Source organism: Miniopterus natalensis, chromosome X (assembly GCF_054644295.1).
Source record: "Miniopterus natalensis isolate mMinNat1 chromosome X, mMinNat1.hap1, whole genome shotgun sequence".
Taxonomy (NCBI): Eukaryota; Metazoa; Chordata; class Mammalia; order Chiroptera; family Miniopteridae; genus Miniopterus; species Miniopterus natalensis.
The window spans coordinates 66,293,718-66,319,341 of record NC_142103.1 but is presented as its reverse complement, the minus strand read 5'-3'; the positions used below and the strand labels follow the sequence as shown (position 1 = coordinate 66,319,341).

Here is a 25,624-nt window from a genome sequence, read left to right as displayed (position 1 = left end):
TAGTATGAAAGTTAAAAGACAACTGTAGTAAAAATAACTGTAAATACAAAATAGGCAAAACACTTATTAAACTGGGTAAACTGCAATACATTTGTGACGTCATTTGTAAACTTAGAACTTCAAGTTAATTAAACCTTCCATTAATAAGAACAACATCTGGCCCGGCCAGGTGTGGCTCAGCGGTTGAGCGTCGACCTAGGATCCAGGAGATCAGGGTTCGATTCCCTGTCAGGGCACATGCCCGGGGTTGCGGGCTTGATCAATGACTCTCTCATCATTGATGTTTCTATCTCTGCCTCTCCCTCTCCTTTCCTCTCTCTGAAATCAATAAAGATATTAAAAAAATAAAAAAAGAGGCTAATCCTTAAAATTAAAAATAAATAAATAAAAACATCTGAAAAATTCAAAAAAGAAAAAATATCTCCAAACCACCCTTATAGAACAGGAACACAAAGCTGTTATATACTAAATTCTCCCAGTTCCTATTCTGCTTCTCCACTACTTAGAACAGTGACCGCTTGGTTCAAAATCAGAGTGAAAAATATTCCTCAGGCTTCACTTAGAGCAAGAGAAGCTGCTGGATGTGGCTCTAGAATAGGCCCAGACCCTGGTCCTGGCTGCCCCACTCTCACTGACAACAGCTCTGGCTTGGGATCTCTCTTTCTCATCTTTCAAAGCCTCCTCATAGCAGTTAGGGAAGGCCATGGGGATGGTATCATTGACCTCGGCCAAAGGCTCCAAGACTTTCATCTTGCTGGTTTCAGCATGGGCTCTGGGACCCCACAAGAACTCATAGCATGCAGGATTGCTGTTGGGCACCTGTCGGTACTCCAGGTATTGTTCTTGCACCCAATCTTTGGTGATGAGCTTCCTGGGCTCCCCGTAGATGAAGTGCTCCCTTCCATCATAAACCCCCATAACACTCAGTACTTCCCAGATGACCCCCTCAGGGGCACAGTTGCCATTCATGAAGATCACACCCAGAATATTTATCAAGAGGCCGGTCTTGGGAACACTCTGCTCATCATTCAACATCCCATTGCAGGTGAGGCCCAAGGTGGTGACCAGGACATAAGAGTGGCTGGTAGGATCCACTTCCTTCACATCAATGCCAAAGACCAACTGCATGCACTCTGATGCTTCATTAAAGATCACAAAGAAGTGATCTTGGTATTCTTTGATGACACTACTCAACATTTCTGCTTTTGTGATTGGTTCCTTTGTTCTGTACTTGAGGAGCAAGAACCCCACCAGACCAGCAACCTTATCTTCTATAGCATCTCTAAGCAAGGGTCCAGTGTCTAGCAGAGCTTGGGAAATGCTTGGCCCCTCCTCTTCCTGGGTGCTGAAGCCCTTACATGATCTTATTGAAGGAGTCACTGCCATAACAGTGGGAGAGAAGTAGCCGCTCTGAGGAAGCTGGAGGGGATGTGGTGCCTTAGCAGGATCAGCATGTACCTTCATGATTCCTGTTATCTGACAGTGGGAGGAGGAAAGGGGAGAAAAAGAGGAGGAGGAAGAAGAGGAGGAAGAAGCATAGGAGGAGGAAGAGCAGGAGCAGGAGGAAGAAGAAGAAGTAGAGGAGGAAGAGGTAGAGGAGGAGGAAGAGCAGGAACAACAGCATGAAGAAGAAGAGGAAGAAGAGGAGGATGAGGAAGAGGAGGAGGAAAAGGAGGAGGAGGAAGAGGAAGTAGAGGAAGAAGAGGAAGAGGGAGAGGAAAGGCAGGAGCTGGAGAGGAAGGAGATGGCTTCCTCCGCCTTAGTCTCAGGAATCTGTCCACCCAAGTGGCCCTGTGCCTCACTTTGGGACTGAAGGCCTTCTTCACGCATGTAGCACCAATACTTTGGAGTAGGAAGCATGATGACTCTTGTTGGCAGGAATATGAACAGGAGGTGGGCGATGAGATCCACGGGCTTGGGAGAGAAAGCAAGTGTGAGTGGCATCAGCTAAGAAACATACCTTTGGCAGCTCTGACAAAGGCAACTTACAGGTCTCCTCTTTAGGGGTGCTTTTGGGCTTCACAGAGGTCTCTCCTCTGGGGAAGTCTGTCTCCTAGGATTCTGAATGAGGAAGTGAGATTGTTCCTCAGGGTGCCGTCAGTACTCTCAAGGTTCTGGGGCTGACAATAGGGTGAAGTGGGGTTGGGTGCTGTGGGATCCGGTCTGTTTTGAGATGGGGGAGACTTTGGGGACACACTCAGGTTATGCACCTCACCTTGACTGCTGGCACCACCTAGGCCTCTTCTGCTCTGTGACTTGAGGGTATGTGCCTCACATCAAGACTTTTGCCTTCCAGTTTCTGGTGCCCCTGTAAGAGGAAATAAAGTAGCCCCTTAGGGTGCAGGCTGCAAACACAGTCCCAGGCTCCCAGTGCTCACAGAGCTTTGTGAGGACTTTGTGAGGCAGACTCTGAGAGGTACCCTTTGTTCTGGTGTACTGGTCCCCTGTGTGTTCACTTATGGTCCTCAACTTATTTCTGGCAGAGCTTGGGGTCCACCCCTCTGCTGGTTTGAGGCAAAACTCAGAACAAGATCACATATCCCTGAGACTGAACAGAATGAAGTGAGAGAATCCTATATCTAGCCACACCTGAGCAGGGCTTCCAGGGGAACAGTAAGCTGTGGCTGCATCTCTGTGGAGTGCATCTCAGTGGGATGTGGGGTCTTCTCAGTCATCACCTTGATGCTTGGCAAGGCTTCTTTCTGTTTACCTGAGTTTCCCCTCTTTAAACAAAGGTCTTACCTTTATGTGAGATCAAAGATGAAAATGAGGGACCACCTAATGCAGCCACACCACTTCACGTTCTCTCATGACTGAAAGAAGTTGCAGGGAGGGCTCGCTTTCCATACATTATCCTGTGAGTTCACTCAATCTTCTCTCACAGTCCTTACCATGACTCCTCAAAAGGCCTGGACCTCTTCCTTCTGCATCCGTGAGTACAGCCCTCTGTGGTTAAGCCTCACCTTCCTCAGATGCTCAAGTAAGAAGTCAGGAAACATCACATTCTCAAACACTTCCCCACCCCCACCTGAAGCTACCAAGGATTGACAGCAGGAGACTGTTTCTGCGAAATCCCCTTTGTTCTTGGGGACAGGGTCCCATAGTTCTCCCTATGTGTTCTCAGCTTGACTCCCGGCAAGACCTTGACCTTTCCTCTGCTGACCTGAGGCCCTCTCCTCATACTAAGCCCCCAGTATCGCTTAGACCAGGATGAAGAAGTCAAGAAACACCCCTGTGGTCATCCTGCATTGGGGCCTCCCAGGCTTACTCTACTTTGTAGTCCAAGTTCCCTCCATCTTCCCTTTCCACCCTGGCACAACCTAGGTCCTCCCACTGCCATCCTGAGGCCTTCCTTCAGGAACCAAACCTCCAAAATCTCTCTGACGCCATGTGGTCTTCCTGCCCTGGAGGCTCCTAAGACTGAGTGTTCTGGGATCCAAGGCCCCTTAGTCTTCCTTCTGTGCCCTCACCTTGACTCAAGCAGGGCCTGCCCCAACGCCTCTGTGAACCTGAGGCCCTTTCCCTTATACCAAGTCTTCAGGAGTCTCTCCTACCCAGTATGTGGAAGTCAAGAAACACCGCGTGTGGTCATCCAGCCCTGGGGACTCCCAGAGCTGACAGCAGGGGTGGGCTTCCATGCGGTCCCCTGTTGTGGGGTCCCAGGTTCTTCTATCCTCATATTGACTCTGACAGATCCTTGGCCCTCTCTCTGCTGACCTTAGGCCCTGTTCCTTACAATGAATCCTTGGACTCTCTCAGACCCGGATGTGGAAGTCAGGAAATGCCGCATTTGGTAATCCCGCCATGAGGACTCCCAGAGCTGACAGCAGGGGCGGGCTTCGGTGGGGCCTCCTCTGTTGTGGGGTCCAGGGTCCCTTTACTGTTCCCTCAATGTCCTCACCTTGACTCTGGCAGGACCTGGGCCCGCTCTCTGCATATCTAAGGTCCCGTTCCGTACACCAAGCCTTCAAACTCTCTGAGACCCGGATGCAGAAGTCATGTGTAGTCGTCATCCTTCCTAGGGAGCTCTTAAGTCTGATTCTGGGGTCCAGGGTCCTCCTTAGTGTTCCTCACCTTGGGCCTTGGCAGGTCCTGGTATCCTCCCTCTGTTGACCCACGACCGTACTCCTCAGATCAAGATTTCACTGCCCCGAGTCCTCTGGGGGAATTCAGTGGGTGTCACATCAGGCTGCCAGGCCCAGCAATTCCCAAGCTTGATGGTAGGGGCTGAGATGGATTCCATAGGGTCCTTTAGCCCTCCCTCTGATCCATACTTTGACAGAGCCTGGGCCCTCTGTCTTCTATGGACCTGACTCTACAAACTTCAGACCAAGGGTCTGACTCCCTGAGTTCCCTGAGGTGGTGGGGGCAAGAGGAGGTGGAGTTTTCTACATACAAACATGAAGCCCAACTTTCAGAATTTAAATAACTGCCTCATTCACCCTATACTATTAAAACCTAAGCCTAGGTATTACACCTACTAAGATCAACATCACCCCCAAGATTTAAACAAGCCTAAAATAACCAGTTGAGCAACTCTATTCACTGAAGATAGCCTAAAGGCAGTGATTTCAACCTTGAAAACAGAAAACTAGAGAGAGCCACATACACAGTGGGAAAAGGGGGTGAGATGGAGAATTTATCTGGTAGTAGCCAAGAAGTTAGTTGTTTTCAAGGTGAATAAGAGCAACCTGTAACAGGAAAGTAGGATGATTCACATCTCCACAGAGACAATTGCATTACTTTGAAAGGATTTTAGGTAAGACGTAGAAAAACTAACTAATGGTTTAGGGTGAGAAAGAACAATGAACCACTGAAATGAATGACCTAAGGAAAGGTTTTGAGGAAACATCATGGTCCTACCATGTGATCCACCAGAATTGAACATGGGGTCAATAAATTTGAGAAGGCTCTTTAGGAGTGCTAAGGAAATATCCCTTTTATCTTACCAAAGCATCTTGGACTCCTCCTCCCCTCCCCCATGGAGGTGTCGGGATGGTGCTTTGTGATGTTTAAGCTTCTCGCCCAGGGCTACTATTGGCTGGAGGAGAGCCTTGCTGACTAATGAAAGCCTAGGGGGAGCAGCTCCTCATTGTCCTAGAGAAAAGCATATATTCCCCAGGCCTGAGGTAGATCCCTGAGAAATTTTGACATGGTAAAGGTGGCCAAGAAACCACAAACTCTTAACACAGTTATGAAACAACCAATCCCAAGCACCAAAAGAAAGTAAAAGAGAAAGAAACCCCGTCAACCTATGTCCAATGTCAAGGATGAAAGACCACACCCAAACTTTTTCAACTCTTCTTCAGTGGCACCTCCCCAAGACTCCCTGTTCTTGCTTGGCAGACCCCATCCTCAGCCCCCACTTTTCCTCATTAAGCTTTCTTTCCTTCCATCTTCACTATCTTCTCCCAAACCAATGTCTTTCTGTGCTCACCCTGTTGTTCTTCCAGGTGCCCAAGACAACCATGGAGGTAAAAAGATGCCTTTAAGGGAGTTCAAGGAAAAGAGCCTTTCCAAAAATTCCTACCCCTTCAAGAAAACCGAAGAAAGCTAGAAGGCCAACATTATGTGGCCATTATCATAGACCAAATGAGGAACTGAATAAAAATTATCCAGAACAACACCAAGACAATGTAGAAAAATTCACCACCTCGAGTGATGACTTGGGCAGCCAGTAACCTCAGAGCAAAGCCAAAGACCTCAGGACTATCTGTGAAATCTTTGAAGTCTGGCTCCTGAGAAATGTCTGACAGTGTGGAAGCCAAATCTTATACCTACAGGGTACACCAATAGTGATTATTAAAATAAAATCAATAAGTGGTTCATTCCCAGTGCAAGCAGTAAGTTGCAGAGAAATTTTTTTTGAATTTATTGGGGTTACATTGATTAGTATAATTAGTATAATTAGTAGAATTAAAAGAATTCTGTGTTTCAAGTCTTCTATAACAAGTCATCATGTATATTGTGTTGTATTGCGTTCACCACCCAAAGTCAAGTCTCATTCAGTCACCATTTATCCACCTTTTAACCTCTTCTACTGGTCCCCTCCCTCATTTCCCTCTGATAATCACCATACTGTTGTCTGTGTCTATTTTGGGGGGCTTAGTCACTTCACCTCTTTTACTCAGCACCCTAAGCCCCCTCCACTCTGACAGCTGTCAGTCTGTTCTCTGTATCAATGAGTCTGTTTCTATTTTATTTGTATATTTCACTCATTAGATTCCACATATAAGTGAAAGCATGTGTCTTTCTCTGACTGGCTTATTTCACTTAGCTTAATATCCCGTAGGTCCATTCATGCTGTTGCAAAGGAAAGATTTTCTTCCTTTTTAAGATTGAGTAGTATTCAATTGTTTAAATGTATACCACAGCTTTTTTATCCATCTATCTACTAGTGAGCACTTGGGCTGCTTCCAAATCTTAGCTATTGTAAATAGCATTGCAAGGAACATAGGGATGCATATATTGTTTCAGGTTTTAATTAAAAAATAATTTTTAATCCTCACCCAAGGATATTATTTTTATTGATTTGAGAGAGAGGAAGGGAGAAAGAGGAAGAGGGAGGAGGGAGGGAGAGAGGGAGGGACAGAGAGACAGAGAGACAGAGAGAGAGAGAGAGAGGGAGAGGGAGAGAGAGAGACAGAGATGTGAGAGAGAAACGTCAATCAGTTGCCCTGACTGTGTGGATCAACCCAGCAATGTAAGTATGTTAGGTATGTGCCCTGACTGGGAATTGAACCCACAGCCCTTTGGTGTATGGGACAATGCTCCAACCAACTGAGCCACTCGACCAGAGTGGGTTTTAATTTTTTTAACTAAACTTTTTATTTTGAGATAATTGTAGACTCACATTCAGTGGTAAGAAATAATGAAAAGAGAGTGTTGTGTCCTTTAGCCAGCTCCCCTTAATGGTAATATACTATAAAACTGTAGTAGTGTAATATCACAACTGAGATGTTGACATGGGCATAGTCAAGATAGAGAACATTTTCATCATTTCAAGAATCCCTCATGTTACCCATTTATGAACACTTCCTCCTCCCTCTTTCCTCTACACGCCCTCCCTTTAACCCCTGGTAACCATTCATCTGTTATCCATTTATATACTGTTGTCATTTCTAGAATATTACAAATTTAATTGGACAGTATGTAAGTTTTGAGGATTGGCTTTTTCCACTTAACATTATTCTCTGTAGATTCATCTATGTCATTGTTGTATGTATCAATAGTTCATGTTATTTTGTTGCTGAGTAGTATTCTATGGTATATATGCACCATAGTTTGTTTGACCTTTGCCCTGTTGAAGGACATCTGAATTGTTTCAGATATTTGGCTCTTATGAATAAAACTGTTTTGAATGTTCATGTACAGGCTCTGGGTGAAAATAAGTTCTTATTTCTCTGGGGAAATGCCCAGGAATGTATGGATCATATGGTAGTCACATATTTAGTTTTATAAAAACCTGCTAAACTGTTTTCCAGAGTGGCCATACCATTTTGTATCCCACAAGCAATATATGAGTGATCTAGTTTCTCTACATCCTCACCAGCATTTGTTGTCACAATTTTTTATTTTAGCCCTTCTGATAGGCGTATATCAAAATCTCATTGCGATTTTGATTTGCATTTCATTAATGGAAATGACGTTAAACATCTTTTCATGTGTTTTTTTGCCATATGCACATTCTGTTCAGTGAAATGTCTGCTCATGTCTTTTGCCTGTTTTCTAATTGTATTGCTTGGGTTTTTAATTTATTTTTTACTGTTGAGTTTTAAGAGTTCATTATATATCCTAGATTCTAGTGCCTTATTGGATGTGTGATTTGCAAATATTTTCTCTCTGTTTGTATCTTGTGTTCTGAACCACTTAACAGTGTATTTTATAGAACAAAGGTTTTTAATATTGATAAAGTCTCATTTTTTTTTTTACTTTTATGGATCATGCTTTTGGTGTCAGGTTGTAAGAACTCTTCATTTTGTCTTACACCCTGAAGATTTTCTTCTATTTTTTTGGAAAAGTTTTATAGTTTTCTGTTTTACAGCTATGTTAGTTATTATTTTTATGTTAACTTTTATATAAGGTGTAAGTCTGATGTCAACTTCTTATTATTTGCTTGTTTGTTTGTTTGTTTGTTTGTTTGTTTTGGCCTATAAAGATCCAATTGCTCAGCACCATTTGTTAAACAGGCTGTTTTCCCTACATTGAATTGTTTTTGTATCTTTATCAAATGTCCATTGGGCATATTTGTATGATTCTATTTCTGTTTTGTTTGTTTGTTTGTTTGTTTTGATCTTCACCTGAGAATATTTTTTCCATTGTTCTTCAGAGAGACTGGAAGGGAAAGAGAAAGAGAAAGATCAGTGGAAGAGAGACACATCCAACTGGTCACCTCCCACATGTTCTCCCCCCCTCCCCGGGACTGGGGATAGAGCCTGCAACCGAGGTAGGTGCCCTTGGCTGGAAATGAACCCAGGATCCGTCAGTCCGAGGGCTGACACTCTAACCACTGAGAAAAAATGGCCATCACTCATTTGTGGTTTTTTTTATTCCATTGATCTATGTGTCTATCCCTCCACCAAACTAACATACTCTTTTTTTTTTTTAATATATCTTTATTGATTTCAGAGAGAGGAAAGGAGAGGGAGAGAGAGATAGAAACATCAATGATGAGAGAGTCATTGATCGGCTGCAGCCCGCAACCCGGGCATGTGCCCTGGCAGGGAATCGAACCCTGATCACCTGGATCCTAAGCCGACGCTCAACCGCTGAGCCATGCCCGGCTGGGCTAACATGCTCTTGACTACTGTAGATATATAGTAAGTTTTAAAATAAGTTAGACTGATTCATCCCAATTAATTGTTTTTCAAAAATGTTTTAGCTATTCTAATTTCTTTGTCTTTCCATATAAATTTTAGAATAAACTCATCTATATACACAAAAACACTAGCTGGAATTTTGATAAGAATTGCATTATGCCTGTATATCAGTTCAATAGATACAAGTTCAGTGAGATCACATACTTTTAATTTTATTTTTGCTATTGTTACAGTTACAAACTACCAAAATTCACACAAGAAAAAAATAAATGACCTCGGTTTTATACAAAATACAAAATAAGCTGAGGTCATTTATTTTTTTCTTGTGTGAATTTTGGTAGTTTGTAACTTTCCATGAATTGATTTATTTCATCTAAGTTACTAAATTTATGTCCATAGAGCTGTTTGTTATTTAATATTCATGGAATGACTAGTGATGTTCCCTCTTTGATATTGGTAATTTGTGTCTTTTTTCATTTTTCTTGGTTAGCTTGGTTAAAATTTGATCAATTTTATTACTTTTCAAAGAAATTGATTTCTGTTTTATGAATTTTCTTTCTTTTCTTGTTTTAAATTCATTGATTTCTCCTCTAACTTGTATTATTCCCTCTTCAACTTGTTTTATTTTTTTATTGATCTTTATTGTTGAAAAAATTACAGATGTCCCCTTTTTTCCCAACTGACCCCTCCCACACCCTACACCCACTCCCCGCCCCAGATATTCACCATAGTATTGTCTGTGTCCATGAGTTATGCATATATGCATGTAAATTCTTTGGTTAATTTCTTCCCACCTACCCCCACCATCCCTCTGAGATTCGTCAGTCTGTTCCATGGTTCTATGCCACTGAATCTGTTATGTTCATCAGTTTATTATGTTCTTTAGATTACACATACAAGAGAGATCATGTGATATTTGTCTTTCTCTGCCTGGTTTATTTTGCTTAGGATAATATTCCCCAGGTCCATCCATACTGTCCCAAAGAGTAAGAGATTCTTCTTGTTCATAGCTGCATAGTATTCCATGGTGTAAATGTACCACAGCTTTTTTATCCACTCATCTACTGATGGATCCAGCAATACATTAAGAAGATCATACACCACAACCAAGTGGGATTTATTCCAGGGATGCAAGGCTGGTATAATATTTGCAAATCAATAAATGTGATACATCATATAAACAAAAATGAAGGACAAAAATTATATGATCATATCGATGCCGAAAAAGCATTCTACAAAATTCAGCACCCATTTTTGATAAAAATTCTCAGCAAAATGAGAATAGAAGGAACATACTTCAACATAATAAATGCCATATATGACAAACCTACAGTCAACATCATACTCAATGGGCGAAAACTAAAACTATTTTCCTTAAAAACAGGAATAAGATAGGGTAGTGCACTTTCACCACTATTATTCAACATAGTACTGGAAGTCCTTGCCACAGTGATCAGACAGGAAGAAAACATAAAAGATATCAAAATTGGAAAGAAGGAAGTAAAACTGTCATTATTCACAGATGATATGATATTGTACATAGAAAACCTTACAGACTCCACCAAAGTACTACTAGGTTTGATAAATGAATTTGGCAAAGTATTTGGATACAAAATTATCATCTGAAAATCAATGGCATTTTTATACAACTTGCCTTAAATTTAATTTGTTCTTTCTTGTTTCCTAGGGTGAAAGTTTAGGTTATTGATTTTAGATCTTTCTTCTTTTTTAATATAAAATTTCCTCAAGAACCCCTTTAGCTTAATCCCACAAATTTTGGATATCTATTTATATTTTATTCTATTCAACGTATTTTAAAATTTCTGTCACTACTCTTTCTTTCACCTACACATTATTTAGAAATATATTTTAAAATTTTCAATATTTGGACATATTTCAGGTATCCTTTTTTTTTTTTTTTAATTATGAGTTTAATTACACTATGGTCTGAGAACATACTTTTTATTATTTCTATTCTTTTCAATTTGTTAAAGTTTCTTTTATGGTCCAGAATATCATGTCTCTCAGTAAGTACTCGATATGCAATTGAGTAAAATATGTATTATGCTGTTGTTGGGTAGTGTTATGTAAATGTTAATTAGGTGCTGCACTGTGGGACCTTTTTTGCAGCTGGCATAGTGGCCCAGCTGGGCCAGCCAGAGCCCTGCTCCTAAGCAAATGGAAGTCCCTCCACATCCTTTAAAAAGAGTATGCTGCAGATCAAGGAATAGCTATGATTGCCAAGTAAGGAGGCTGAAGAGTTGGCAGGGGCCTTTGAGGTCTTCATTGTATGAAGGAAGAATCATGACCAGAGACAACAAGGACTGTCCAAGGTCATCAACAAGTCCATCAGCGGCAGAGCTGATCTGCTAATGCCTTCCAGGCCTGGGATCATCTGAAAACATCACTGTTCCCTGCAGTTGCACTGATCATTTGTGCTCCAGAGAGAGTGCCACTCTCCCTCCATCTGGATAGACAGGTGAATTGCCCTGTCAGTCTCTCTTCACCCCTCCAGTGTCAATCCCAATGGTTGCCTCAGTTCAGTAGCTAGGCACAGGCTAACAGCTACTCACAGATCCCCAGGTAACTCAAAGGACAATGTCCTGGGAGGCCCAGGACCAGTTTTTGCCCAATCAGGGAGACTTATCTCACCAAAGGTCCCTGGTATGGGAGGCTGAGTGCCAAAGTTTGGGAGGCTAGGTGCCTTCCTCAGGAAGTTTCTGTGGATTTTGAATCTTCCCAACAGCCTTCTGAGGCCTAGCCTCTCATACTGAGAAATGAGGTTAAGAAAAGTGACATCTGGAAATCTCATAGGCACTAAGGAGCAAATCCAAGATTGGAATCCACTGCATGTGAGCTTTCCTCATCGTTTGACTTGAAATCTCCCACTAGGAGCTAAGAGGCAGCTGTGGTATAATGGGAATCAGGATGCCTAAATCCCATTCTTAGCTTGGCACCCTCCTGGTTATGCAGCCTTCTGAGCTTCAGTTCCCCAGCTGTATGGTGTGGACCACATTGCCAACCCTTTCTAACCTTCAGTAAATCAACAAATATTTAGTGAGCACCAATTTTGTGTTATATTGTGCTAAGTAGTACGGGTACAGTGAAACAGAACCTCAGAGAGCTTACAATCTATTGAAGGATGGCAGTTAGAATACATAAATAAATTACCAGATTAGATTATATCAGGCTTGCTAATTTCAACAAAGAAGATTCAGTAGAGAAATGTGGTGATAAGCAGTTGAAGGATACTTTAAATAAGGTGGTAGGGCCTTAAGGTTGACATGTAGCTATAGTGTAATAATGCATGCAAGGACTCAGCAAACCAGGCTAGTGGTAAGGAGTGAGGGTTATAATGTGAGGGGGTCAGGTCAGTGTGCTTCTTACCTTCAGAATCTCATAGCTCACTCTCTTGACCTCCCATTATACCTGGCTCAAATCATTGCTCCAGCTCCAGCTTAAGCCCTGTTGCTCCCTATCCTCTCTGCCCCTAAGGATTTATTCCTACCGTGTTTACTTTCTTGTCTCAGATTTATCTTTCTTGAGCCCCTGGTTTTTGTTTATTTGTTTGTTTGTTTTTATCACTAAAGAATATCTAGTTTATTAAACAAATAAGGTTTCTCCAGAAATAACTACAGATTGAGGCAGCCTCTGTTCCTTGTCTTAAGCATGATCCTCTTAATAAATCAATAGGAAACTAAGCAGGGAGCATTTCAGCCTTGAGGCCTGTAAGAGAAGGCTTCATGGAGCTGGTAGAATGGGACAGAATTTCAATAAGTTTAGAAAAATGATAAGGTGTTTTTTATTTATTATTGATTGATTGATTGTTCAAAATATTACAGATGTCCCTTTTTCTCCCCATTGACCCATTCCACACCACACCACCCTCCTTCCCAGCCCCTCACCACACCATTGTCTGTGTCCTTGGGTTATGCATATATGCATTTAAGTTCTTTGGTTAATCTCTCCCTCCCTCCTTCCCTCTGAGATTCGTCAGTCTGATCCATGTTTCCATGTAATTGAATCTATTCTGTTCATCAGTTTACTAAGTTCTTTAGATTCCACATATAAGTGAGATCATGTGATGTTTGTCTTTCTCTGCCTGGTTTATTTCGCTTAGCATAATATTCTCTAGGTCCATCCACACTGTTCCAAAGGGTACAAGATCCTTCTTCTTTACAGCTGCATAGTATTCCATGGAGTAAATGTACCACAGATTTTTTTTTAATCCACTCATTTACTGTTGGTCACTTGGGCTGTTTCCAGATCTGACCTATTGTAAATTGTGCTACTATGAACATAGGGATGCATACATTCTTTCTGATTAGTGTTTCAGGATTTTTAAGATATATTCCTAGAAGTGGGATAACTGAGTCAAAAAGCAGTTCCATTTTTAATTTTTTTGAGGAACCTCCATACTGTTTTCCATGGTGGCTTCACCAGTCTGCATTCCTACCAGCAGTGTACCAAGGTTCCCTTTTCTCCACACCCTGGTCAGCACATGTCATTTGTTGGTTTGTTGATGGTAGCTATTCTTACTTTCTTTAGCCCCTGTTGATTAACCTCCTAGAAGAAACCAGCCCCTTTATAGTTGTCTCTCAGGATTCCCATATCTGTCTTCTCATGCTCTAGCTCCACAGGATATGCTTCTGTATAAGAGTAGCTCCCCAAATGCAGTTATTTCACTTAGCCTATCATATAGGATCTTTTAAATCCTAGAGGACCATGACTGCTTTTGAACCCCTTGGTGGCCCCAACATTACCCAGTACACTGTTTGGCACAAAAGAGAGGAGACAATTAGATTATGTTTCATGTAACTGCCAATGGTGGCAGCAGGGCTGGCAAGCTCTCAAACTGAAGGCTCTGCAATGCCCCCATATTGCTAAAGTAGAGACAAGCAAAAACCAATAGGAGGGAGGCAGGGAATTCAGGAGAAAAAAGGGCTGGGTTTGTCCAAAGTGACTAGGATAAAATACCTAGAGCCTTCTTCTTTTCCCTCACATAACACTTTCTCATGGCATTCTTTCCATCATTGGCCAATCCCTCAGTTTCCACTGTCCAACCATTAAGTGTAGGTACTCTTCAAGACTGTGTTCCAGGCTTTTCCAACCTCTTATCTCTGTCACCATGTACCCCTTGGCAAATTTCATTCATTCTCTGTCTCCAGGATGATCTCTCCCTTGAGTTTCAGAGCTGAATATAGTCTCCCTGGCTCCTCCACCTGTAGGCCTAACAGACATCTCAGTTCCAACAAAGGTCCAAACAGCCTAATCTGAATAAGACCACCACAATTAATCAGCAGTCATTGGAGTGGAAATTGATGCTTGACCTTCCTGTCGATTTTACTCCATCCTCTCTTCTCTATCCCCACCACCACCTTCTTGGTGTAGGCCTTCAGATCCATTCCTCACCCTTCTCCTGCTCCACTCTGTTATTAAAGCTGAATTTCCTTCACTATTGTCCCTCATGGAGGGATATTGGATGGTGAGAGGAGAAGGGAAGGAGGATGAGAGAGTGTACTCTTCTTTCTCTGCCTTGGATTGCATCTCCCTTCTCTGTGACTCCATCTTCTACCAACAGACCTTTCATGATTTTAGTTTCCACCACGTAATCTGCCATAGGACTCTGGAGACTCTTGATTCTATTCTTTGTCCCTCTATCCTAGGGGTGGTAGCAGTTCCTGCTGTTGCTTGTCTCTAAGTTGCTTCATCTTACACAGTTTAGCTCCTCAGTAATTCAATCACCTATATAACCAGTCTTCTGCATCATGTTTCTCTTCTTGTTAAAAATTAAAGTGGCTTCTGTTTTCCTGGTTGGACTCTGACTGATACAGCTTTTATTACTTCTAACTTAGTTTATTGTAATAGTCTTTCAGTAAATAATTCTAATTTTGGCTCAATTACACTTTAATTTGCTTCAAATATTGCAGGCAAAGTAATAGGTCTTGGACTAACTTTGCTTTAAGTCTTCAATAGCTCCTGTTGCTTACAGGATAAAGTCCTTATCTTGTTTTTCAGTTTGTTGGTGGGATGGGTGGGAGAGAGGACTGTTGTTGCCAGTGCTTTGTTTTAAGATTTGGACCAGGAAAGCAAGCTATAAATGACCCTTTGATGTTAGCTGAGTTTTAGATTTGCTCCTCACAGAAGGGAAAGTGAGCCCTCAAAGATAGCCTTGGTGAGTAATAAAAGCTTCAAGATACCCTGATAAATATAGACCAACCAAGTGAGAGCTCCTGGGTTATCCACTTTCTACATTCTCAAGATATTCCTATCTCAAAAAACAAGGGACCATAGTGTATCTGTAAAATAAGATAAGGAGCTTTTTTTCTTTATATACTTCCCCTTGCTCAAAAATGGAATGAGAAAAAATTTTAAATCACTTGTAATACAATCTGATTTTTAAATGATTGGGCTATCGGGGTTAAGGAAAAATACAAAATAATAAAAATTTTAAAAAAGATGAAGCCAAGATTAAGTTTTTACATACAATTCATGATCCTGAACTTTCAGTTAAACGTGACATCTTTTAGTAGCCAGTGCTAAGAGAAACTTTCTCCATTATGTGATTCCCAGGATTAAAAAGATAAAAACCAACCAGTTGCTAATAGAACCAAACTATTTCCAATGATATGAAGAAATAATGCTTCTGAGTGTTCTCCTCGAAGGGACAAGATGGACAGTAGTAAGTAATATCCTAAACAATATCCTAGCAGTAAGTGATTTAAGGGAAGCTTTTGTCAGAATTAAAGGTTTCCCTGGATTCATGGCTTAGGTATACAACTGGAGTTACTGTTTCTCTGGTTAGTATATTTTGCTATTGTTCTCTGAGACTCCTGCATTATCATACCCATTAAATTGTGATTATGTGACATGTTTTTGCTTTTATCTCTCCCTTACTTGATATGCCAGTCTGTGTCACTTAGACATTTACTTATTCATCCAGCAACAACTTATGAATAACCTACTAGGTTCTGGTAATTCATTGGTGAAGAAAATAGACTTCACTACTGCCACCATGAAATTGAAAATGTAGTGTGGAAAGACAGAAAATAAATAAGTCAATAAATAAACAAGATAATTTTAGATAATTATGATATCTTGTCAAAAATGGGAAAATGTTAGGGGTGGTAAGAAGGATGATAGCTCATGTGTATAAGATGGTCAAGGAAGGCTTTACGGGAGTTAATATTTGAACTCAGACTTGAAAGATGAAAAGGAAATAGCCATACAAAGTTCTTGAGGAAAAGTGATAAAAGAAAAGGGGCAATAAGTGCAAAGGGTCTTAAGATTGAAAACAGCTTATTCAAGGAACAGAAAGAAGGTAAATGTATCTGGAATGGAGTAAGCCAGGAGTGGAGTGATAAGAAATGCAAATGGAGAGGTAGACAAGGGCCAGATCATGTAGGACCTTGTACACTGTAATAAAGAGCATAGAGCTTATTTTAAGCGTGATGAGAAGCCACAGGCAGATTTCAACACAGAGTAGTATGACATGATAATGTTTTTATAAGTTCACTCTGCTGTGTGCAGGATGGATTGAAAGGGGGAATAAAGGAAACAGAAAGACAATGAAATAGGATGCTGTTGTAGTGGTACAAGAAAGGGAACATGTTGACTGGAAGATGAAAAGGTGATGAAAGATTAGATATATGGGATGAATGAGAAAGAGGAATAAAAATAATACTTACACATTTGGTTTGAACAACTAGTTCATTGAGATGAGGAAGATTCAAGAACAATATGTTCAGATTCCAAGACAGTGATGAATTGAGTGGAAGCTGCACTGACACTCTCCCATGACCAAACTAGAATTACAACTAAAATATAAAAAAAACACCCTGAATAATCAACTGAAGACGAGCTGGAGAGCACACTCATAACTAAGGATCTAAAGTGGAGATTACCAAAAAAAAAAAGTGGAGACTACATAGAGACTGATAGGGAATGGAGAGGTCAGAGAGGGCTGGCTGGCCTCCCACAGGCAGCAGCTGAAGGTTTGGAGGAATATCATAGCTGTGGGGGTTCCCACTGAGAACCCTGGGTCTAAACCACAAGCTTTGGTCCCCAGCCCACAACACCAGGACTGAGAAAGGTGCCCATGTAACATCTGGCTGTGAAAAGCAGCAGGGTTTCTGTATGCCAGGGAGAGACAGCTGAAATTACAAACACCACCCGGCCGGGTGTGGCTCAGCGGTTGAGCATCGACCTGGGATCCAGGCGATCAAGGTTCGATTCCCGGTCAGGGCACATACACAAGTTGCAGGCTCAATCAATGGCTCTCTCATCATTGATATTTCCATCTCTGTCTCTCCCTCTCCTTTCCTCTCTCTGAAATCAATAAAGATATATTTTAAAAAAAAGAAATTACAAATACCTTCTTAAAGGGCCAACACAAAAAGTTTCATGTGCAGCTACTCACCATGGGCTCCAGCAGAGGGAAAGCAGAGTGGAGTAGAGTTTTGTGAGGAGAATCCAGAAGTGTTGGCTTGGGGGATAGAGCTCAAAGGGCAGCTATCTAGATTCCTGTGCTGAGTCATTCCCCCATAAGACAGAGGACATCTTTCTCAGGCAGACATTTACCTTCAAGCACCTTCTGCCTGGGGGTGAAGCTATTTCTGCACCCATTGAAAACCTCTTACCCCCCCTCCACAGAGTTTCTACAGCCTGAGGCTCATTAATAGGCTGAATAAAAATCAACCTCTGGGTGCTTTGAGTCTTTGCTTGATTTGCTACTCAACTTAGAGTTTGGAAAAGCAAACCTTGGTGTCCATCTTTGTCCTATTCTAATGTACTCAGCACCAGCAGAGGGAACCACAAGCTGTGAACTGTGGAAAGCTTCAAACAGGGTACTCAAGGCCAGTCACAAACAGCATCTGACATTGGCTTGCACCAGAGACCATTCAAAAGACTTGGAGTCTTAATAGATATACCTAATACATAGAAACAAATCCAAACAAGCAGGCAAAACTGGGAGACAAAAAACAAGCCCTAAATGAAACAACAAAAGAATTCTCCAGAAAAAGAGCTAAATGAAATGTAAATAAGCAATGTATCAGACATAGAGTTCAGAATACTGATCATAAGGATGCTCAACAGCATGAGAAAATGAAAACTATGAAGAAAATTAAGAAGGACATAATAGAAAAAAATATATTGGAAGGAATAAAGGAAAGCTGAAGATCAGATCAGAGAATTAGAAGGCAGGGTAGAAAAAAATCACTCAGAGAACCAAAAAAAAAAAAAAAAATTAAAAAACAGGAGGACAGTTTAAGGGAGCTGTGGGAAAACATGAAATGTAACAATACACACATCATAGGAATAACAGAAGATATAGAAAGTAAGCAAGGGTTAGAGATCCTATTTGAAGAAATAATGGCAGAAAACTTCCTTAACCTAGTCAAGGAAAAAGTCTCACAAATTCAGGAGGTACAAAGAGTTCCAAGCAAGAAGAACCCAAAGAGATCCATGCCCAGATACATCATAATTAAAATTCCAAAAATTCAAGACAAAGAGAGAATCTTAAAGGTAGCAAGAGAAAAACAATCTGTTACCTACAAAGGAACTCCCATAAGGCTGTCAGCTGATTTCTCATCAGAAACTACATGCCAGAAGGGAATGGCATGACGTTTTCAAGGTAATGAAAAGCAAGGTTCTGAAACCAAGACTACTCTACCCAGCAAGGTTATCATTCAGAATAGATAGTGAAATAAAGAGCTTTCCAGATCCCCAAAAAAGACTAAAGGAATTTATTACCACCAAACCAGCATTGCAGGAAATGTTAAAGGGACTGTTGTAATGAGAAGTTAAAATAAAAAGAATGAGAAAGATAAGCATAAAGAACTAAAATGGCAATAAATAAGTACCTATCAATAATAACCTTAAATATAAATGGGCTAAATGTTCCAGTCAAAGGAGAGAAGGTAGCTGAATGGATAAGAAAATAAGACCCAAATATAAGCTGTCTACAAGAGACCCACCTCAGAACAAAAGACACATGGGCTGAAAAAAACACACACAAAAAACCTTCTGGAAGACTTTAAAGGAGAGATTGACAGCAATATGGTCATAGTAGGGGACTCTAACACCTCACTGACTTTACTGTATAGATCTTCCAGACAAAAATCAATAAGGAAATAGTGACTCTAAATGACACACTTAATCAGATGGATTTAATTGACATTTACAGAGCATTTCACCCCAAAGCTACAGAATATACGTTCTTCTCAAGTGCATATGAGACATCCTCAAAGATAGACCATATCTTTGGAGACAAAACAAGTCTCTACAGATTCAAGAAGATTGCAATCATATCCATTGTCTTCTCGGACATTTACACCAGGGAATAATATGCAGTTGTAAAAGCAAAGGATCCATTACCCTTTGAGACAGCATAGTGAGACTTGGAGAGTATTATGCTAAGTGAAATAAACCAGCCAGAGAAAGACAAGTAACACATGATCTTACTCATATTTGGAATTTAATGACCAAAATAAACTGATGAACAAAATAGATTCAGAGACATAGAAGCATGGAACAGACTGATGAATTTCAAAGGGAAAGTGGAGTTAGGTGATGGGTGGGGAGAGAATAACCTAAGAACTTATACGCATATATGCATAACCCATGAACACAGACAGTAGTGTGGTGAAGGCCTAGAGAGGGGTGCAGCATGGAGGGGATCAATGGGGGGAAAAAGGGAGACATTTTTAATACTTTCACCAATAAAAGTATATTAAAACAAACAAATTAATTAATAACACCATTAATGCTACAAAAAAACCAACAAAAATTAAAAAAACAATATATTCAGGAAGAGGAGAATTGAGTATTCTACTTCGAACAATATAACAAATGCTTTTGACTGTAAATAACATAAAACCCATATCAAAATTGCTTGAACAGTAAAGGAACTGTAATGGCTCATGGAACTCTAAAAAATCCACAACAGGAAAGTTTCAGGCATGGTTTGATCAGACCTCAGGCTCAGTTCTTAATCTTTCAGCACTGTCTCAAGTCATCAGTCTGACTTGCTTCATGGTAGCAAAATGGCTGCAGTACTTGTAGGTTTCAGATGCACATATTACATCTGTAGAGCAAGAAAGAACATATATAAAATTACCATGCAGAAAAAATTCTGAAGTTCACTCCAATTGAATTATCCTGGGTCGCACACCTGCCCTGGAATCAATCGCCATGACCTAGAGAATGAAATATGTTAGCTGGCTTAAGTTAAGTCATGTACTCCTCATCTCAGTCTGGGGAGGTGAAATTGGGTTTCCAGAAATATATGGGTATTCTCAGAAAATCATGGAACTTGATGAAGCTATTGGCAAGTAAAAGGAAGGGACAGAGTGCAGGAGAGACAACTCAAATGGTATCAAATACAGGCATGTTTAATTTGAAATTCTAGTAAAACATGTAAGAGGGAATATTGAGGAAGCAGTTGAATGTATGAGTCTGGATAGGTCTGAACTAGAAATACACATTTGGGAGTCATAGGTTTACAGACGGCATTTAAGTCCTTTGGAATGAATGGACATTAGAATTCATTGTCTAATGGATGTCCATTGGGTAAACATGGGATTCCATTAAGGCTACTAAAATGGGTTGGACTTGGAATGAATAGACACTTAAGTAGTTGCAAGAACAGAGAGAAAAGAAGTTCAAGAACTGAAGCCTGGGATACCCCAACCTTTATAGGTCAAGAGAATAATCAACCAATTTTGGCATCATAGAAGTCAGGAGATAAAAAGTATTTCAAGAGTGAGGGATTATATACAGGTGTTGAATATCGTAGAGAGGTCAAGAAAGATGAGGGCAAAAATGTGTCTTAGATTAGGCAACATATTGGTCATTTGTGATCTTTATCAGAGCCATTTTAGAGGAGATGTGGGGATACAGATTTGATTAGAGACTACTGAAGAGAGAATATGAGGTGAGAAAGTAGACACAACACAAGGAAATAATGTTTTCAAGTAGCTTTGCTGTGAAGGGGAACATAATTTGGGGTACCTGAACCCCTAGAAGGTAAGCTCTATGAGGGCAGAGTTTTTGCCTGTTTTTCATTGCTGAGTCTTCAGAACTTAGAGAACTTTGCCTGGTATGGCATAGATATTCAATTAATATTTTTGACTGAATTAATAGTGATGCTGGAGAAGAGAGGAGGACCCAAGAGACACTTTGCATGCAAAGGCTTCCAGTAAATTCCTGGCCATTCAGTGATCCTGAGAGAAATGTCACAAGGTGTCAAGAACTCATAAGAAAATAGAGAGGACCTCCCAGGAATCCCATATCCAATGTAAAGGTAAAGGTCACTTCAGCAGCTCATTTTTCTATCTCTCCTGAAACATGATGCCAGGTGTTTGGATGAAGCTAAACCTGAAATAAAAGTATGAAATGTTTTGAGAGGTAGAGGAGGCCTTTCTTATGTGAGGTATTTACAGAATACTTCTTTTGGGGATTGGTTGTTGACATTATTGCCCAAGCTCCAGTGACATCCAGTCAGACAATGTAAAATCAATAATATGGCCTAAAAATCTGTGAGTCAGAGTTGTTTTTGTCTACTTGTAAGTTATCTATAGACTCCAACATGTCATTTGATGCTATATGACTATCCTAAAATCAGTAGCCCACCTCTTCTTATAAGCATTTTTGAAAATCAAATTTTATTCCTAAAGTACAAATTAGCTAGCAGTAGCACTGAAAATACACTTTCACTCTACAAAATGGTGTAAACCAATTACAGGTTAATAAAGAATTTAGCATATATTTCTCTAGTGAAAGAAGCTAGATGCAGCCCTTGCCATAAAAAGCTGTACCTGAACAGAAATGGGCATGTTTAGTCTAAGGTCCTGGTAGTTGACTATAGAATGTCAGTTGTTCACAATTAAGCTTAAATGTAGAAATAACAACAATGTGAAAACTTTATATTCATCAAATATTAGCATTTAAAATATACATGACTATTAAAGTGAACCTTCAGAGGTGCCAATGCTCAGCGTGTACCTCAGCATGTCAGTCAATAGTAGACAGTGATTTCATCCAAAGAGAACAGAAGTTTCAAACATTAGAGTAGTTTAAGTAAAAACTATGAAGGAGAGATAAGAGAAGAGGATAAGTGTTCTCCAGAGGGAGAGTAGCTGATTCCATAAGCAGTCTGACTTCAGCAATTAATGATCACAGACGTGTGATGAAGCTGGGCTGAACCTGGGAAACTGAGCTGACAGGTGTATGGCATGGACCAATGTTGCTGTAACTTAGGATGAATCTTTGACCCCAGTGAGTAGTGAAAATAATTTTTAAAAATAATTTTGACTTTTGAACAGTAAGTTTCCAGTCTCTTCTGTACACTGAAATGTCTGGGGTCAAGCTTGGGGACAAGTGTCCTGTTGGGAGAGTGTCTGCTTCAGAACTTAAACATTTGCACAACACACACCACATACTGCCTGCAGATGCACTTGCTGAACTTGATGCAGGTGACCATGTGCCTGCATTCCAGCAGGATGCAGTCAATGATGGCATCCATGCAGATATAACACAGGCTGTCATCTTCCTCATCTTGCAGCTGCAGCCACTCACCATATGACTTTTGGCTTTCTTCATTCTCTTTGCATAACTGGTTTACTTTCTCTACCAGCTCCCATTTTTCACAGCAGCCAGAATAGGTGACAAAATTCTGAGCCAGGATTTCCTTCAGCTGGTGCACACTCATCCCTTACACATCTTCAAGGTTTGACAGGTCAGACAGCAAAGCTCTCAATCTCCTCTTAGAGAGACCAGGGGTTCATCCGTTCCTCCAAGTTTTCTTCATCATTGTCATCATCATCATCACCATCATAATCATCATCATCTTCTGTGTTTGCTGAAGATATTTCACTTTTTACCTTCCCAGCGCTCCAAATCCTGGTATCTAGGATTTGGATAAGGTCTGGTATCTACCCATTAGCTCTCCCTGAAATGAAGACACAATAGAAAAGGGGGCTGTATAGCTTGAAAAATATGAATGTGTAAAAAACCTAGAACACTGGGACTTTGAGGAATTCAGATCACTGGTGTCTAGGTTGTCCTCAAAGCCCAACCCATGGTGACACAGTTCTAGATCTACCAAGTCTTTCTCTCCACAAGTATCAAACTGGTATGCTTCTAAGAATGAGATATTGCCTCGGATCCTTCACTTTCAGTCACATTAACTGAGGGCACTGAAAAGTAGTCTCATAATAAGTGACAGGTGGAACATCTAAGAAGATTTCCTTGTAAGACTGAGCAACAAAAATCCTTCTTGCAGTCACAATATACATGCTGAACAAACAGACAGAAAAGAAGCATTTAAAATAGCCAGATACAAGCCATTGTGAAAGCAATAGCCTTCTTTCTTTTGTTTTCTATTAAAATTCAATTCTAGTTCTTATGAAGTCTTCTGTGGCACCAGACTATTCTCACAGGTGTTTTTATGTTCCCAAAATCATGAAAATCACAACAGCCACTGCAGAGGCAGTTTGGATTCACAGAAGTTCAAATACAGCCCTTCTTTCTGAGGACTGAAATGAAAGTCCACAGGCTTTGCAAACTGTATTAGGCCCTTCTGTAGGTGCTGATGGGTAAGTGGGAAAATCGTAGTGTGGTGTAAATCTGAAAGGACTGGTGCCTCCTGCAAGTCCTGCTTGCTGGCCCCTGACAGCTCTGGCTCCCATGACTTCATTCAGTAGCCCACAGCACAAAACCCACATAGATGTGGCACCTGCTTTCTCATGTTTGTGTTTTGTTTTCTTTTCTAAAACAGTGTACTTGATCCTTAGCACCATTCCCCAGCTTCATGGCTGCTACCACCAAGTCTCCATCAGCTAGCTGCAAACTCCACACCATAACAGCTCCTCGCATAGATCCCCTCCCTTCTTCCTTCTGGACTGTGATTACAGCGCATCCTCAGTAACCCATACCTCTTGTGTAGGTTTTTGTAATAGTCAAAATAAGAAAATAGTCAAATAAGGAAACAATGAGGAACTGGACTAAGGTAGTGGCAATAGGGATGAGAAGCAAGAGACAGACTTAAGAAAGGGAAATTGGCAGAATATGGTGACTATCTGGATACCTCCCAAGTTTAGGGCTTTAGTGACTATTAAGACGATATAATCATTACTCAAAATAGGGACATAGTAAAGGAGTTAATTTGCCGGAATAGAGTAAGGGGGAAATGACAAGCTCATTTGGGGCTTGTTGCATTTGAGATGCCTATGTGGTATCTAGATGATGTTAGGTGGATAGTTTGTAATATGAACTTGGAGTTCAGGAGAGCTATGAACTTCAGATATAAGTTTGAGTGTGTGTTATATTGGAGGTCTTGAACATAGAGGTGGTAGTTGGAACTATAGTAGTGGAGGATAAAGTCCAGAGGAAAATTCATGGACTTAAGGAAGGAACCCTGGAGTGTCCAACATTTGATGGATGATTAAGTAAGTGGCAACCCCAAAGAGAATGAGAAGAGAAATAGTGTGTCTAAGGAGTACAAAGTTTCAAGGGAGGAGTGTTCAACAGTATTCAATGCTACCAAGGGGTCAAATAAAAAAGTGATTAAAACTTGACAAAGGATTTAGCAACCTGGAAGCCATTAATGACCTTGACAATAGCAATTTATGTGGAGTAGTGGGCAGAGACCAGAGTAGAGTAGATTCTAAGTGTGAAGTGGGTGGAAATGGTGAATGTACATATCTCTTTCCAGGAGTTTTGCAGTGGAGGGAATGGGGTAAATATATGGTGCTGGCTGACAAGAATTTTGTCTTTAGATTACAGTAATTGAAACTTGTTTTCAAGTTTGGAGAAGAAGATTCTAGAGAAAAGGAACATGAAGGAGCAGCAAAGAGAGGGAAAAAGTGATGAGGTGACAGAAGAAGGATTAAGGACTTAGAAGTATGAGGATGGGAGAAGTGCTTACCTTTGAACAGAAGAAAGAATCATCTCTGACCCTGGAAGTGAGGTAGTCAGAGAAGACGATGATAAATTGATAAGGAGGAAGAGTCAGAAAGTTGAGAGATGTAATTTCTGATAGCCTCAATTTTATCATAGAAATAAGAACACAGTTGCTTTCTATAGACAAGAAGAAAGACAATTGATTAGGAAGCTTGAAGGTGGTAGAAATGGTTTAGAGTAGTAACTGGTAAATGTAAACTTTCAAAGAGTTTTGCTGGCTAGTTTCTTAGCAGACATACAAGGTTTTTTGTTTGTTTTCAAAATATATCTTTATTGATTTCAGAGAGAGAAAGGGACAAGGAGAGATAGATACATCAATGATGAGAGAGTCATTGATCCTGCAAGCCCCGCACTAGGGATTGAGCCTGCAACCCTGGCATGTGCCCTGACTGGGAACTGAACCATGATCTAGTGGATCATAGGTAGATGCTCAACTGCTGAACCACTCCAGCCAAGCCATACAAGGTCTTTTTAAGCTTGCCTGCCACTCACAGCCTAATGGTACTTTCTTACCTGCTGGATGATGAATGGGGGTGAAGTTCATTATAGCTATGTAAAAGGATTGCCTGGAAATGAGGATTGCTCAACTAAGGACAGAACTCAATTTAAAATGAGACTGATCATGTTTGTGTGATTTTCTTTCCAGGTGGACTCAGAGCTGGGCTGAACAGCAAAGAAGTTGGAATGTGGATCATTAGTTCATCCACTGTTGGGGTTTGTTGGGTGGGTGCATGGAAAAAAGATGAATGGGTGGAAAGAAACCCAGAGTTCTGGGGACAGAGTTATCCCACTGATCCATCATGTATGGGGTCTGGCTTGGGAAAGAAGGAAGAGAGGCTTGT

The 25,624-nt window shown here is 40.8% G+C and overlaps 1 protein-coding gene and 1 pseudogene across 1 annotated transcript; both read right to left on the bottom strand.

The window, feature by feature from the left end:
- Positions 1-555: 555 nt before the first annotated feature.
- On the bottom strand, positions 556-4,013 carry LOC107537959 (melanoma-associated antigen 10-like). The gene is made up of 3 exons (XM_087813379.1): positions 3,762-4,013; positions 1,751-1,914; positions 556-1,579 (listed from the first exon to the last, which is right to left on the bottom strand). Exons 1-3 carry the CDS (start codon positions 4,011-4,013, stop codon positions 556-558), a joined length of 1,440 nt encoding a protein of 479 aa, XP_087669505.1.
- Positions 4,014-22,224: 18,211 nt separating this feature from the next.
- Positions 22,225-23,620, bottom strand: LOC107537958 (E3 ubiquitin-protein ligase RNF34-like; annotated as a pseudogene).
- Positions 23,621-25,624: the final 2,004 nt, after the last annotated feature.

Coding starts and splice junctions, on each gene's coding strand:
- LOC107537959 (XM_087813379.1), bottom strand. CDS start 4,013: ATGACGACTACACATGACTTCTGCATCCGGGTCTCAGAGAGTTTGAAG. Junction 1,915..3,761: donor TTCCTGACTTCCACATCCGG/GTCTGAGAGAGT, acceptor TTCTCTCCCAAG/CCCGTGGATCTCATCGCCCA. Junction 1,580..1,750: donor CCTGAGACTAAGGCGGAGGA/AGCCATCTCCTT, acceptor CTCTTCCTCCTC/TACTTCTTCTTCTTCCTCCT.